Source organism: Oncorhynchus clarkii, unplaced genomic scaffold (genome assembly GCF_045791955.1).
Source record: "Oncorhynchus clarkii lewisi isolate Uvic-CL-2024 unplaced genomic scaffold, UVic_Ocla_1.0 unplaced_contig_6320_pilon_pilon, whole genome shotgun sequence".
Classification (NCBI taxonomy): domain Eukaryota; kingdom Metazoa; phylum Chordata; class Actinopteri; order Salmoniformes; family Salmonidae; genus Oncorhynchus; species Oncorhynchus clarkii.
The window spans coordinates 375,330-390,000 of record NW_027261141.1 but is presented as its reverse complement, the minus strand read 5'-3'; the positions used below and the strand labels follow the sequence as shown (position 1 = coordinate 390,000).

Below are 14,671 nucleotides of genomic sequence, written 5' to 3'. Positions count from 1 at the left end.
CCCTCGACAACCACTGTGATTATTATTATCTGACTCTGCTGGTCATCTATGAACATTTGAACATCTTGGCCATGTTCTGTTATAATCTCCACCCGGCACAGCCAGAAGAGGACTGGCCACCCCTCAGAGCCTGGTTCCTCTCTGGGTTTATAATCTCCACCTGGCACAGCCAGAAGAGGACTGGCCACCCCACATAGCCTGGTTCCTCTTTAGGTTTCTTCCTAGGTTCTGGCCTTTCTAGGGAGTTTTTCCTAGCCACCGTGCTTCTACACCTGCATTGCTTGCTGTTTGGGGGTTTTAGGCTGGGTTTCTGTACAGCACTTTGAGATATCAGCTGATGTAAGAAGAGCATTATAAATAATTTTGATTGGATTTGATGTATTATTCTACCACATTGCTGAGAGTCTGAAGGAAGAGGGACTGTAGTCTACCCATAATGGGGTAGATGGAGATAGAGGGACTGTAGTCTACCCATCATGGGGTAGATGGAGATAGAGGGACTGTAGTCTACCCATCATGGGTTAGATGGAGATAGAGGGACTGTAATCTACCCATCATGGGGTAGATGGAGATAGAGGGACTGTAGTCTACCCATAATGGGGTAGATGGAGATAGAGGGACTGTAGTCTACCCATAATGGGGTAGATGGAGATAGAGGGACTGTAATCTACCCATCATGGGGTAGATGGAGATAGAGGGACTGTAGTCTACCCATAATGGGGTAGATGGAGTTAGAGGGACTGTAGGCTACCCATAATGGGGTAGATGGAGATAGAGGGACTGTAGTCTACCCATCATGGGGTAGATGGAGATAGAGGGACTGTAGTCTACCCATAATGGGGTAGATGGAGATAGAGGGACTGTAGGCTACCCATCATGGGGTAGGAGATAGAGGGACTGTAGGCTACCCATAATGGGGTAGATGGAGATAGAGGGACTGTAGTCTACCCATAATGGGGTAGATGGAGATAGAGGGACTGTAGGCTACCCATGGGGTAGATGGAGATAGAGGGACTGTAGTCTACCCATCATGGGGTAGATGGAGATAGAGGGACTGTAGTCTACCCATCATGGGGTAGATGGAGATAGAGGGACTGTAGTCTACCCATCATAGATGGGAGGGACTGTAAACCCATAATGGGGTGATGAGATAGAGGGACTGTAGTCTACCCATAATGGGGTAAGTGGAGGTAGAGGGACTGTAGTCTACCCATAAATGGAGGTAGAGGGACTGTAATCTACCCATAATGGGGTAGATGGAGGTAGAGGGACTGTAGGCTACCCATAATGGGGTAGATGGAGATAGAGGGACTGTAGTCTACCCATCATGGGGTAGATGGAGATAGAGGGACTGTAGTCTACCCATCATGGGGTAGATGGAGATAGAGGGACTGTAGTCTACCCATCATGGGGTAGATGGAGATAGAGGGACTGTAGTCTACCCATCATGGGGTAGATGGAGATAGAGGGACTGTAGTCTACCCATAATGGGGTAGATGGAGATAGAGCGACTGTAGTCTACCCATAATGGGGTAGATGGAGATAGAGCGACTGTAGTCTACCCATAATGGGGTAAATGGAGGTAGAGGGACTGTAGTCTACCCATAATGGGGTAAATGGAGATAGAGGGACTGTAGTCTACCCATAATAGGGTAGATGGAGATAGAGGGACTGTAGGCTACCCATCATGGGGTAGATGGAGATAGAGGGACTGTAGGCTACCCATCATGGGGTAGATGGAGATAGAGGGACTGTAATCTACCCATCATGGGGTAGATGGAGATAGAGGGACTGTAGGCTACCCATCATGGGGTAGATGGAGATAGAGGGACTGTAGGCTACCCATCATGGGGTAAATGAAGGAAGAGTGGCTGTCTCTCATTCTCTCTCACTTACTCCCCCCCCCCCCCCCCCCTGTCTCTCTCTCTCCTCTCTGTACCTGTCTGTTCTGCTCTGTCGGTAATTAGTCCCCCAGTGGGTCCAAACCACCCTGTGGATCTGGTTTAAAGAGTAAACAGCATGTTATGACTAATTGGAAATAACACTTTCACACGGAGCCCTTTTCCGAGGGAAGATAATGACAGAGGGTTGGCCAGTGAGAAGTAGTGGGCGTTATTGTCTGACTTAAGTCATATATGGAACCCTATTCCCTACTTTAGTGCACTACTTATGACCAGGGCACATAGGGAATAGGGTGCCATTTGACCAGGGCCCATAGGGAATAGGGCCCATAGGGAATAGGGTGCCATTTGACCAGGGCCCATAGGGAATAGGGCCCATAGGGAATAGGGTGCCATTTGACTAGAGACCGGTACTATAATACCGGTCTCTAGTGTTACTACAATACCAGTCTCTAGTGTACTACAATACCAGTCTCTAGTGTTACTACAATACCAGTCTCTAGTGTTACTACAATACCAGTCTCTAGTGTTACTACAATACCAGTCTCTATAATGTTTCTTCAGTCTTTATATCTCACTGGGCTGCTTACTCTGCCACAGAAATAAACAGTTTCCATAGCATCTTATATCCCACAATGCAATACAATGGCAGGTCAGACAGAAACCGTTTTCCAAAGCATCTTATATCCCACAATGCAATACAATGGTAGGTAATGGGTAGGTCATATAACCACAAACACAACCACACACGTTAGATGGACGTTGTGTCATAAATGTGAGAAAGGCCAATACTAGGGTAAATCTTACTGTATGTTTTAGTTAAGTGGAACAGCTACACCCAATATCCATGGCACCTAATTCCCTATATAGTGTGCTACTTTCGACCAGAGCCCTTTGTGCAAAGGGAATTGGGTGCCGTTTGGGATCCAGCCCCCAAAAACACTGCCTTTTGGGCTCCAGCCCCCAAAAACACTGCCTTTTGGGATCCAGCCCCCAAAAAACATTGCCTTTTGGGATCCAGCCCCCAAAAAACACTGCCTTTTGGGATCCAGCCCCCAAAAACACTGCCTTTTGGGATCCAGCCCCCAAAAACACTGCCTTTTGTGATCCAGCCCCCAAAAACACTGCTTTTTGGGATCCAGCCCCCAAAAACACTGCCTTTTGTAGGTCAGAGGTGTTTTCTTTAAATGTGAGGTACCCTGTAAAAGCCTCGGTCACGTGGGGATGCTGTGAAACAGACAATGTTGGTAGTTGAAATATATCCGTGCCCCTGTATTGAAGGACATGACAGCAATCTAATTCTTGGTTAGTTCTGTCCACACTCCACAGCCCGTTTTCCACTCTTCGATCTTTGCTTTGATTGAAATGGTCGATTGGATTTTGGTGTACGCCAGTGAAGTGTGGTCAGCAACACTTCTTAAACCACACTGTGAAAATGAATGGCTTACGATATACCTCCTTTAAAGGAAACCTATAAAGTAGGACAATCCTGGCTGTTACAATGAAGCGTCTGACGACTATATATCTAACTGTTGAGGAAGTGCTCAAGTGATGTTAAACTTGACCTTCTATAGATCTAATGGAATATAAATAGTACTGCATACATACTGCATACACACTGCATACTGGACTTCATACATACTGCATACTGGACTGCATTCTGTACAGCTTACATACTGCATACATACTGCATACTGTACTGCATACTGTACAGCTTACATACTGCATACATACTGCATACTGTACTGCATACTGTACAGCTTACATACTGCATACATACTGCATACTGGACTGCCTACTGTACTGCATACATACTGCATACTGGACTGCATACATACAGCATACTGAACTGCATACATACTGCATACTGAACTGTATACATACTGCATACTGTACTTCATACATACTGCATACTGTACTTCATACATACTGCATACTGTACTGCCTACTGTACTGCATTCATACTGCATACTGAACTGCATACATACTGCATACTGTACTGCATACATACTACATAGTGTACTGCATACATACTGCATACTGGACTGCATACTGTACAGCTTACATACTGCATACATACTGCATACTGTACTGCATACTGTACAGCTTACATACTGCATACTGTACTGCCTACTGGACTGCATACATACTGCATACTGAACTGCATACATACTGCATACTGAACTGTATACATACTGCATACTGTACTGCCTACATACTGCATACTGTACTTCATACATACTGCATACTGTACTGCATACATACTGCATACTGAACTGCATACATACTGCATTCTGAACTGCATACATACTGCATACTGTACTGCATACATACTACATAGTGTACTGCATACATACTGCATACTGGACTGCATAAATACTGCATACTGTACTGCATACTGTACTGCATACATACTGCATACTGTACTGCATACTGTTTACTGTACTGCATACTGTACTGCCTACTGCATACTGTACTGCATACTGTACTGCTGACATACTAGATACATACTGCATACATACTGCATACAGTACTGCATACATACTGCATACATACTGCATTCTGTACTACATACTGCATACTGTACCATATACATGCTGCATACTGTACTGGATACATACTGCCTACTGTACTGCATACCTTCTGCATACTGCAGTGTATACATTCTGCATACTGTACTGCATACATACCTTATACTGTACTGCATTCATACTGCCTACTGTACTGTATACGTACTGCATACTGTGGGGCATACATACTGCATACGTACAGCCTACTGTACTTCATACATACTGCATACTGAATGGCATACATACTGCATACAGTACTACATACATACTACATACTCTACTGCATACATACTGCATACTGTACTGCATACTGCATACTGTACTGCATACTGACTACTGTACTGCAAACATACTGCACACTGAACTGCATACATACCGCATACTGTACTACATACTGTACTGCCTACACACTGCATACATACTGCATACTGCATTGCATACATACTGCATACTGCATTGCATACATACTGCATACATACTGCATACATAAAGCATACTGTACTGCATACATATGTAATACATACTTCCTACTGTACTGCATACATACTGCATACTGAGCACATACATACTGCATACTGAACTGCATACATACATTATACTGTACTGCATTCATACTGTATACTGTACTGCATACATACTGCATAATACTATATACTGTACTGCCTACATACTGCATACTTTCTGCATACATACTGCATACTGTACTCCATTCATAATGCATACTGTTCTGCATACATACTGCATACTGTACTGCATTCATACTGCATACTGTACTACATTCATACTGCATACTGTGCTTCGTACATACTGCATACTGCACTTCATACATTCTGCATACATACTGCATACTGTATTACATTCATACTGCATACTGTACTGCATACATACTGCAAACTGAACTGCATACATACCGCATACTGTACTACATACTGTACTGCCTACACACTGCATACATACTGCATACTGCATTGCATACATACTGCATACTGCATTGCATACATACTGCATACATACTGCATACATAAAGCATACTGTACTGCATACATATGTAATACATACTTCCTACTGTACTGCATACATACTGCATACTGAGCACATACATACTGCATACTGAACTGCATACATACATTATACTGTACTGCATTCATACTGTATACTGTACTGCATACATACTGCATAATACTATATACTGTACTGCCTACATACTGCATACTTTCTGCATACATACTGCATACTGTACTCCATTCATAATGCATACTGTACTGCATACATACTGCATACTGTACTGCATTCATACTGCATACTGTACTACATTCATACTGCATACTGTACTGCATACATACTGCATACTGTACTTCATACATTCTGCATACTGTACTTCATACATACTGCAGACTGTACTGCATACATACTGCATACTGTACTACATTAATACTGCATACTGTTCTGCATACATACTGCAAACTGTACTGCATACATACTGCATACTGTACTACATTCATACTGCATACTGTGCTTCGTACATACTGCATACTGCACTTCATACATTCTGCATACATACTGCATACTGTATTACATTCATACTGCATACTGTACTGCATACATACTGCAAACTGTACTGCATACATACTGCATACTGTACTACATTCATACTGCATACTGTACTTCGTACATACTGCATACTGCACTTCATACATTCTGCATACATACTGCATACTGTATTACATTCATACTGCATACTGTACTTCATACATGCTGAATACTTTAAAAGCACATTTAGAAGAAGACGGATATAACATTACTCTATTAAATTTCCAACGGAAAAAGTGTATTGTGATATTTTGCTTGACCTTGTAGGTTGGTTTCTGCATTCAGTGAAACACATTATAATTAAGATGTCCCCCTTTTTGTCTTCCCCTCTCAACAGGTTAACAGGATTTCAGATCCCGCCTCCCGTCACCAGCACAGGGTCCATCTTTTCACTACGGCTTACCAGTGACTTTGCAGTAAGCGCTCACGGATTTAAGATGGCTTATGAAGGTGAGAGAAAAAAAATATTCACTGTTGTTTCTTGTAAGAGAGAGAGAGATGGTCACGGTCAAACGACATAACTTTTGGTATTCAGTCAAATGATACTCAGAGGTTGTTAAAATTATCGTCTTTAGTCACAAAATTTGAATTTGCATTTAATTAGAAACATTACATGTCCACGGAAAAGTGTAAATATACAACATTCTAAACATTTTCTCATTTCATCTCCTGTCTGGCTCATGCATTATGACAACATTTGGTCCCATTGACCCGGATCTCAACATTTCCCCTCTGTCCCAAACCATTTCTCTTTCCAGAGGTGCATATTATATCACACAGCAGATGGTGCAGGGAATTAGCTGAACTAATGGATGTGCTAACTCATCTCTGTCGAGAGCGGTGCAGAAGTCGACAGAAATGCAGGGGCTGTCTAAATATGAAGTATCCCTCTGTGGCAGTAGGTTATGTCTCCTCTCCTCTCCTCTCCTCTCCTCTCCTCTCCTCTCCTCTCCTCTCCTCTCCTCTCCTCTCCTCTCCTCTTCTCTTCTCTTCTCTTCTCCTCTCCTCTCCTCTCCTCTCTTCTCCTCTCCTCTCTTCTCTTCTCTTCTCTTCTCTTCTCCTCTCCTTTTTTTTCTTCTCTCCTCTCCTCTCCTCTCCTCTCGTCTCTTCTCTTCTCTTCTCTTCTCTTCTCTTCTCTTCTCTTCTCTTCTCTTCTCTTCTCTTCTCTCCTCTCCTCTCCTCTCCTCTCCTTTTTTCCCCTTCTCTTCTCGCCTCTCCTCTCCTCTCCTCTCCTCTCCTCTCACCGCTGCCTCCTTTCTCCCCTATTTCCTCTCTACCCGATCCCCTGTTCTCCTCTTCTCTCCTCTCCTCTCTATCCCCTCTCTATCTATCCTCTGCCCCCTCTCATTCTTGTGATTTTAGCTCAGTGAGGCTCTTAGTGACTCAGATATCATTTTAGCTTAGTGATGCTCGCAGTTACTCAGATATGATTTTAGCTCAGTGATGGTCTTAGTGACTCAGATATGATTTTAGCTCAGTGATGGTCTTAGTGACTCAGATATGATTTTAGCTCAGTGATGGTCTTAGTGACTCAGATATGATTTTAGCTCAGTGGTGCTCACAGAGGCCCTGGTCAAAAGTAGTGCACTATAGAGGGAATAGGGTGCCATTCGGGACACAGGGAGAGGAGATGGAATCTCATTGTGTTACCTGTCATTCATCCATCGAAGGAGCAGAGAGAAAAACAAGTTCGACTCTCAGTGTGTTTATACTGATTAATGGGTCTCAAACATTCCTCTCCTCTTCTCTCCTCTCCTCTAGTTAATAATGTGTCTCAGGCAGTCCTTTGTCTCCTGTCCTGCCCTGTCCTCTCCGCTCCTCTAGTTAATGTGTCTCAAACAGTCCTCTGGAGAATACACAACCTCAACCCTGTTTTAATAGGGAGTGTGCTTCTCATACTGCCCTGAAAACTGTTGTTTTCTGAAGAGATTGGTTAGCTAGCTATACTTATGGACTGTATGTTTTAGTTTTCTGAAAAGATTGGTTAACTAACTATATTTATGGACTGTATATGCTAGTTTTCTGAAGAGATTGGTCAGCTAGCTATATTTATGGACTGTATCTGAAAGTTTTCGGAAGAGATTGGTTAACTAGCTATATTTATGGACTGTATCTGATAGTTTTCTGAAAAAATTGGTTAACTAACTATATTTATGGACTGTATATGCTAGTTTTCTGAAGAGATTGGTTAGCTAGCTATATTTATGGACTGAATGTGGTCGTTTTCAGAAAATATTGGTTAACTAGTTATATTTATGGACTGTATCTGATAGTTTTTTGAAGAGCTTGGTTAGCTAGCTATATTTATAGACTGTATATGCTAGTTTTCTGAAGAGATTGGTTAGCTAGCTATATTTATAGACTGTATATGCTAGTTTTCTGAAGAGATTGGTTAGCTAGCTATATTTATGGACTGTATATGCTAGTTTTCTGAAGAGATTGGTTAGCTAGCTATATTTATGGACTGTATCTGATAGTTTTCTGAAGAGATTGGTTAGCTAGCTATATTTATGGACTGTATATGCTAGTTTTCTGAAGAGATTGGTTAGCTAGCTATATTTATGGACTGTATATGCTAGTTTTCTGAAGAGATTGGTTAGCTAGCTATATTTATGGACTGTATATGCTAGTTTTCTGAAGAGATTGGTTAGCTAGCTATATTTATGGACTGTATATGCTAGTTTTCTGAAGAGATTGGTTAGCTAGCTATATTTATGGACTGTATATGCTAGTTTTCTGAAGAGATTGGTTAGCTAGCTATACTTATAGACTGTAGCTTTGATAAGACGTGTTTCTATCTTGAAGTGTCCGTATTTTAATAGCACCACTGCAGACCTATTATCTAGTGTATAAGCGCGAGACACGTGTTTTCCTCAGAATAGGTTTCTGGATCACAGTTGATCCATAATGTAAATCTAAATACTTTATGTTTTTGTTGTTGACATCTCAGTGGATGTTGTCTATTGAGTGAAAACTTTCTCTCCGCTGTGTTTACAAGTTGTTTAGCTCTGTGTGTTGTGTGTGTGTGTGTGTGTGTGTGTGTGTGTGTGTGTGTGTGTGTGTGTGTGTGGGGGTGATGAGGGTTGACTAATTCTGCTGCTATGAAACCCCAGCCATTCCCAGCAATGTAGTACAGGGCTCCTGTGGGAGATTTATGTTGCTCAAAACACACACACACACACACACACACACACACACACACACACACACACACACACACACACACACACACACACACACACACACACACACACACACACACACACAGTGCCACTCCACACCCTCATATTCTTCAAAGGGCTACACAGTCATTAGCTATACAGGGAAATAAATAGCTCTCCCCCTAGAGAGACCTCTGAGCCAACTACCTCATTTACTTGTTCACATAACTCATACGGTGTCGTCCCAAATGGCACCCTATTCCCTCTGTGTCTCTCCGTGCAACAAAGAGCCCTGGTCAAATGTAGTGCACTATAATAGGAGTTGTGTTCCATTTGGGTTGCAGCCCCTAGTGTTCCGTTTGGGTTGCAACCCCTAGTGTTCCGTTTGGGTTGCAACCCCTAGTGTTCCGTTCGGGTTGCAGCCCCTAGTGTTCCGTTTGGGTTGCAACCCCTAGTGTTCCATTTGGGTTGCAGGCCCTAGTGTTCCGTTTGGGTTGCAACCCCTAGTGTTCCGTTTGGGTTGCAACCCCTAGTGTTCCGTTCGGGTTGCAGCCCCTAGTGTTCCGTTTGGGTTGCAACCCCTAGTGTTCCATTTGGGTTGCAGGCCCTAGTGTTCCGTTTGGGTTGCAACCCCTAGTGTTCCGTTTGGGTTGCAACCCCTAGTGTTCCGTTTGGGTTGCAACCCCTAGTGTTCCGTTTGGGTTGCAGCCCCTAGTGTTTCGTTTGGGTTGCAGCCCCTAGTGTTCCGTTTGGGTTGCAGCCCCCTAGTGTTCCATTTGGGTTGCAGGCCCTAGTGTTCCGTTTGGGTTGCAACCCCTAGTGTTCTGTTTGGGTTGCAGCCCCTAGTGTTCCGTTTGGGTTGCAGCCCCTAGTGTTCCGTTTGGGTTGCAGCCCCTAGTGTTCCGTTTGGGTTGCAGCCCCTAGTGTTCCGTTTGGGTTGCAGCCTCTAGTGTTCCGTTTGGGTTGCAGCCCCTAGTGTTCCGTTTGGGTTGCAACCCTTAGTGTTCCGTTTGGGTTGCAGCCCCAAGTGTTCCATTTGGGTTGCAACCCCTAGTGTTCTGTTTGGGTTGCAGCCCCTAGTGTTCCGTTTGGGTTGCAGCCCCTAGTGTTCCGTTTGGGTTGCAACCACTAGTGTTCCGTTTGGGTTGCAACCCCTAGTGTTCTGTTTGGGGTGCAGCCCCTAGTGTTCCGTTTGGGTTGCAGCCTCTAGTGTTCCGTTTGGGTTGCAGCTCCTAGTGTTCCGTTTGGGTTGCAACTCCTAGTGTTCCGTTTGGGTTGCAACCCCTAGTGTTCCGTTTGGGTTGCAACCCCTAGTGTTCCGTTTGGGTTACAGCCCCTAGTGTTCCGTTTGGCTTGCAGCCCCTAGTGTTCCGTTTGGGTTGCAACTCCTAGTGTTCCGTTTGGGGTGCATCCCCTAGTGTTCCGTTTGGGTTGCAGCCCCTAGTGTTCTGTTTGGGTTGCAACCCCTAGTGTTCCGTTTGGGTTGCAACCCTTAGTGTTCCGTTTGGGTTGCAACCCTTAGTGTTCCGTTTGGGTTGCAGCCCCTTAGTGTTCCGTTTGGGTTGCAGCCCCTAGTGTTCCGTTTGGGTTGCAACCCCTAGTACCACTGAGTTTACTGAGAGGCAAGTCTACTGCTGCTGTTGCTCCTGTTGTACACTTGAAGAGTTCTGTTCCAAATCATCATATCGACCAATTTCTCACATTTGTTGTTTTTTTTTCATCAGAAATGATTGCTTATGGGTACCTTGACGTGGTGTTTGTGTAAAATATTGCTGTCCTCAGATTTTTCTTATTAATAGATTTTAAGACGTGGATTGAAATGGGTTTTGTTGCAAAAAAAAGCCCGCTATATATCCATTGTTGAGATGAAATGAAATGTTCATATCCTGTATATTTGACTGTGATATGTGGTTGTCTGAGTCTCACCTAGTTATCTTAAGATGAATGTACTAACTCAAAGTCGCTCTGGGTAAGAGCATCTGCTATATGAGTCAAGTGTAAGTATTTTACATACAGGACTCATACTACTTTATTGATTCAGTATTTTATATACAGGTCTCATACTACTGTATTGATTCAGTATTTTATATACAGGACTCATACTACTGTATTGATTCAGTATTTTATATACAGGTCTCATACTACTGTATTGATTCAGTATTTTATATACAGGTCTCATACTACTGTATTGATTCAGTATTTTATATACAGGACTCATACTACTGTATTGGTTCAGTATTTTACGTACAGGTCTCATACTACTGTATTGATTCAGTATTTTACGTACAGGTATCATACTACTGTATTGATTCAGTATTTTATACACAGGTATCATACTACTGTATTGATTCAGTATTTTATATACAGGTCTCATACTCCTGTATTGATTCAGTATTTTATATACAGGTCTCATACTACTGTATTGATTCAGTATTTTACGTACAGGTATCATACTACTGTATTGATTCAGTATTTTATACACAGGTATCATACTACTGTATTGATTCAGTATTTTATATACAGGTCTCATACTCCTGTATTGATTCAGTATTTTATATACAGGTCTCATACTACTGTATTGATTCAGTATTTTATATACAGGTCTCATACTACTGTATTGATTCAGTATTTTATATACAGGTCTCATATTACATCACTTACGGTGCCGACAGAGTTGGCCGCCTCACTTCGCGTTCCTAGGAAACTATGCAGTATTTTGTTTTTTTTATGTGTTATTTCTGACATTGTTACCCAAGGTAATCTTAGGTTTTATTACATACAGTCGGGAGGAACTATTGGATATAAGAGCACATCAACTGGCCCACCACCCAGGACAATGGATCGGATCCCAGCCGGTCGACTCCGTAGAAGAAGGGGCAGATGGAGCGGTCTTCTGGTCAGGCTCCGTAGACGGGCACATCGCCCACCGCTCCCGATCATACTACTACACGCCAATGTCCAGTCTCTTGACACCAAGGTAGATGAAATCCGAGCAAGGGTTGCCTTCCAGAGAGACATCAGAGACTGTAACATTCTTTGTTTCACGGAAACATGGCTCACTGGAGAGACGCTATCGGAGTCGGTACAGCCAGCTGGTTTCTTCACGCATCGCGCCGACAGAAACAAGCATCTTTCTGGTAAGAAGAGGGGCGGGGGGGTATGCCTTATGATTAACGAGACGTGGTGTGATCATAACAACATACAGGAACTCAAGTCCTTCTGTTCACCTGACTTAGAATTCCTCACAATCAAATGCCAACCGCATTATCTACCAATAGAATTCTCTTCGATCATTATCACAGTCGTATATATTCCCCCCCAAGCAGACACATCGACAGCCCTGAAAGAACTTCATTGGAGTCTATGTAAACTGGAAACCACATATCCTGAGGCTGCCTTTATTATAGCTGGGGATATTAACAAGGCTACACTGAAAACAAAGCTCCCCAAATTCTATCAGCATATCGATCGTGCTATCAGGGCTGGCAAAACCCAAGACCACAGTTATTCTAACTTCCGCGACGCAGATAAGGCCCTCCCCCGCCCTCCCTTTGGAAAAGCTAACCACGACTCCATTTTGTTGCTCCCTGCCTATAGACAGAAACTAAAACAGGATGCTCCCGCGATTAGGTCTGTTCAACGCTGGTCCGACCAATCGGATTCCACGCTTCAAGATTGCTTCGACCACGTGGACTGGGATATGTTCCTCATTGCGACGAACAACAACATTGATGAATACGCTGATTCGGTGTGTGAGTTTACTAACAAGTGCATCGGTGATGTCGTACACACAGCAACTATTAAAACATTCCCCAACCAGAAACTGTGGATTGATGGCAGCATTCGCGCAAAATTGAAGTGCGAACCACTTCTTTTAATCAGGGCAAGGTGACCAGAAACATGACCGAATACAAACAGTGTAGCTAGTCCCTCCGCAAGGCAATCAAACAAGCTAAGCGTCAGTGCAGAGACAAAGTGGAATCGCAATTCAACGGCTCAGACACGAGAGGTATGTGGCAGGGTCTACAGTCAATCACGGACTATAAAAGAAAAACCAGCCCCGTCACGGACCAGGATGCTCCCAGACAAACTAAACAACGTTTTTGCTCGCTTTGAGGACAATACAGTATCACTGACATGGCCCGCTACCAAAACCTGCGGGCTTTCCTTCACTGTAGCCAACGTGAGTAAAACATTTCAAGGTGTAAACCCTCGCAAGGCTGCAGGCCCAGACGGCATCCCCAGCCGCGCCCTCAGAGCATGCACAGACCAGCTGGCTGGTTTGTTTACAGACATATTCAATCAATCCTTATCCCAGTCTGCTGTCCCCACATGCTTCAAGAGGGCCACCATTGTTCCTGTTCCCAAGAAAGCTAAGGTAACTGAGCTAAACGACTACCGCCCCGTAGCACTCACTTCCGTCATCATGAAGTGCTTTGAGAGACTAGTCAAGGACCATATCACCTCCGTCCTACCTGACACCCTAGACCCACTCCAATTTGCTTATCGCCCCAATAGGTCCACAGACGACGCAATCACCACCACACTGCACACCGCCCTAACCCATCTGGACAAGAGGAATACCCATGTAAGAATGCTGTTCATCGACTACAGCTCAGCATTCAACACCATTGTACCCTCCAAACTCGTCCTTAAGCTCGAGACCCTGGGTCTCGACCCCGCCCTGTGCAACTGGGTACTGAACTTCCTGACGGGCCACCCCAGGTGGTGAGGGTAGGTAACAACATCTCCACCCCGCTGATACTGATACACTGGGGCTCCACAAGGGTGCGTTCTCAGCCCTCTCCTGTACTCCCTGTTCACCCACGACTGCGTGGCCATGCACGCCATCCAACTCAATCATCAAGTTTGCAGACGACACTACAGTGGTAGGCTTGATTACCAACAACAACGAGACGGCCTACAGGGAGGAGGTGAGGGCCCTCGGAGTGTGGTGTCAGGGAAATAACCTCACACTCAATGTCAACAAAACAAAGGAGATGATTGTGGACTTCAGGAAACAGCAGAGGGAGCAGCCCCCATCCACATCAACGTGACAGTAGTGGAGAGGGTGGAGAGTTTTAAGTTCCTCAGCGTACACCTCACGGACAAACTGAAATGGTCCACGCACACAGACAGCATCGTGAAGAAGGCGCAGCAGCGCCTCTTCAACCTCAGGAAAGAAGAAATTTGGCTTGTCACCAAAAACACTCACATACTTTTACAGATGCACAATCGAGAGCATCCTGTCGGGCTGTATCACCGCCTGGTACGACAGCTGCTCCGCCCATAACCGTATGGCTCTCCAGAGGGTAGTGATGTCTGCACAACGCATCACCGGTTGCAAACTACCTGCCCTCCAGGACACCTACACCGCCCGATGTCACAGGAAGGCCAAAAAGATCATCAAGGACAACAACCACCCGAGCCACTGCCTGTTCACCCTGCT

At 44.2% G+C, this 14,671-nt stretch overlaps 1 protein-coding gene across 1 annotated transcript in view; it reads left to right on the top strand.

Annotated features, from left to right (window-relative positions):
• The window catches only part of LOC139405210 (CUB and sushi domain-containing protein 3-like), a gene marked incomplete at its 3' end in the record, with an annotated part of 429,588 nt that overhangs the window by 56,025 nt on the left and 358,892 nt on the right, over positions 1 to 14,671 (top strand). Inside the window, exon 3 of the mRNA XM_071147639.1 lies at positions 6,399 to 6,511. Coding sequence (XP_071003740.1) covers positions 6,399 to 6,511 — 113 coding nt within the window. The remainder of the gene's footprint in view (positions 1 to 6,398; positions 6,512 to 14,671) is intronic.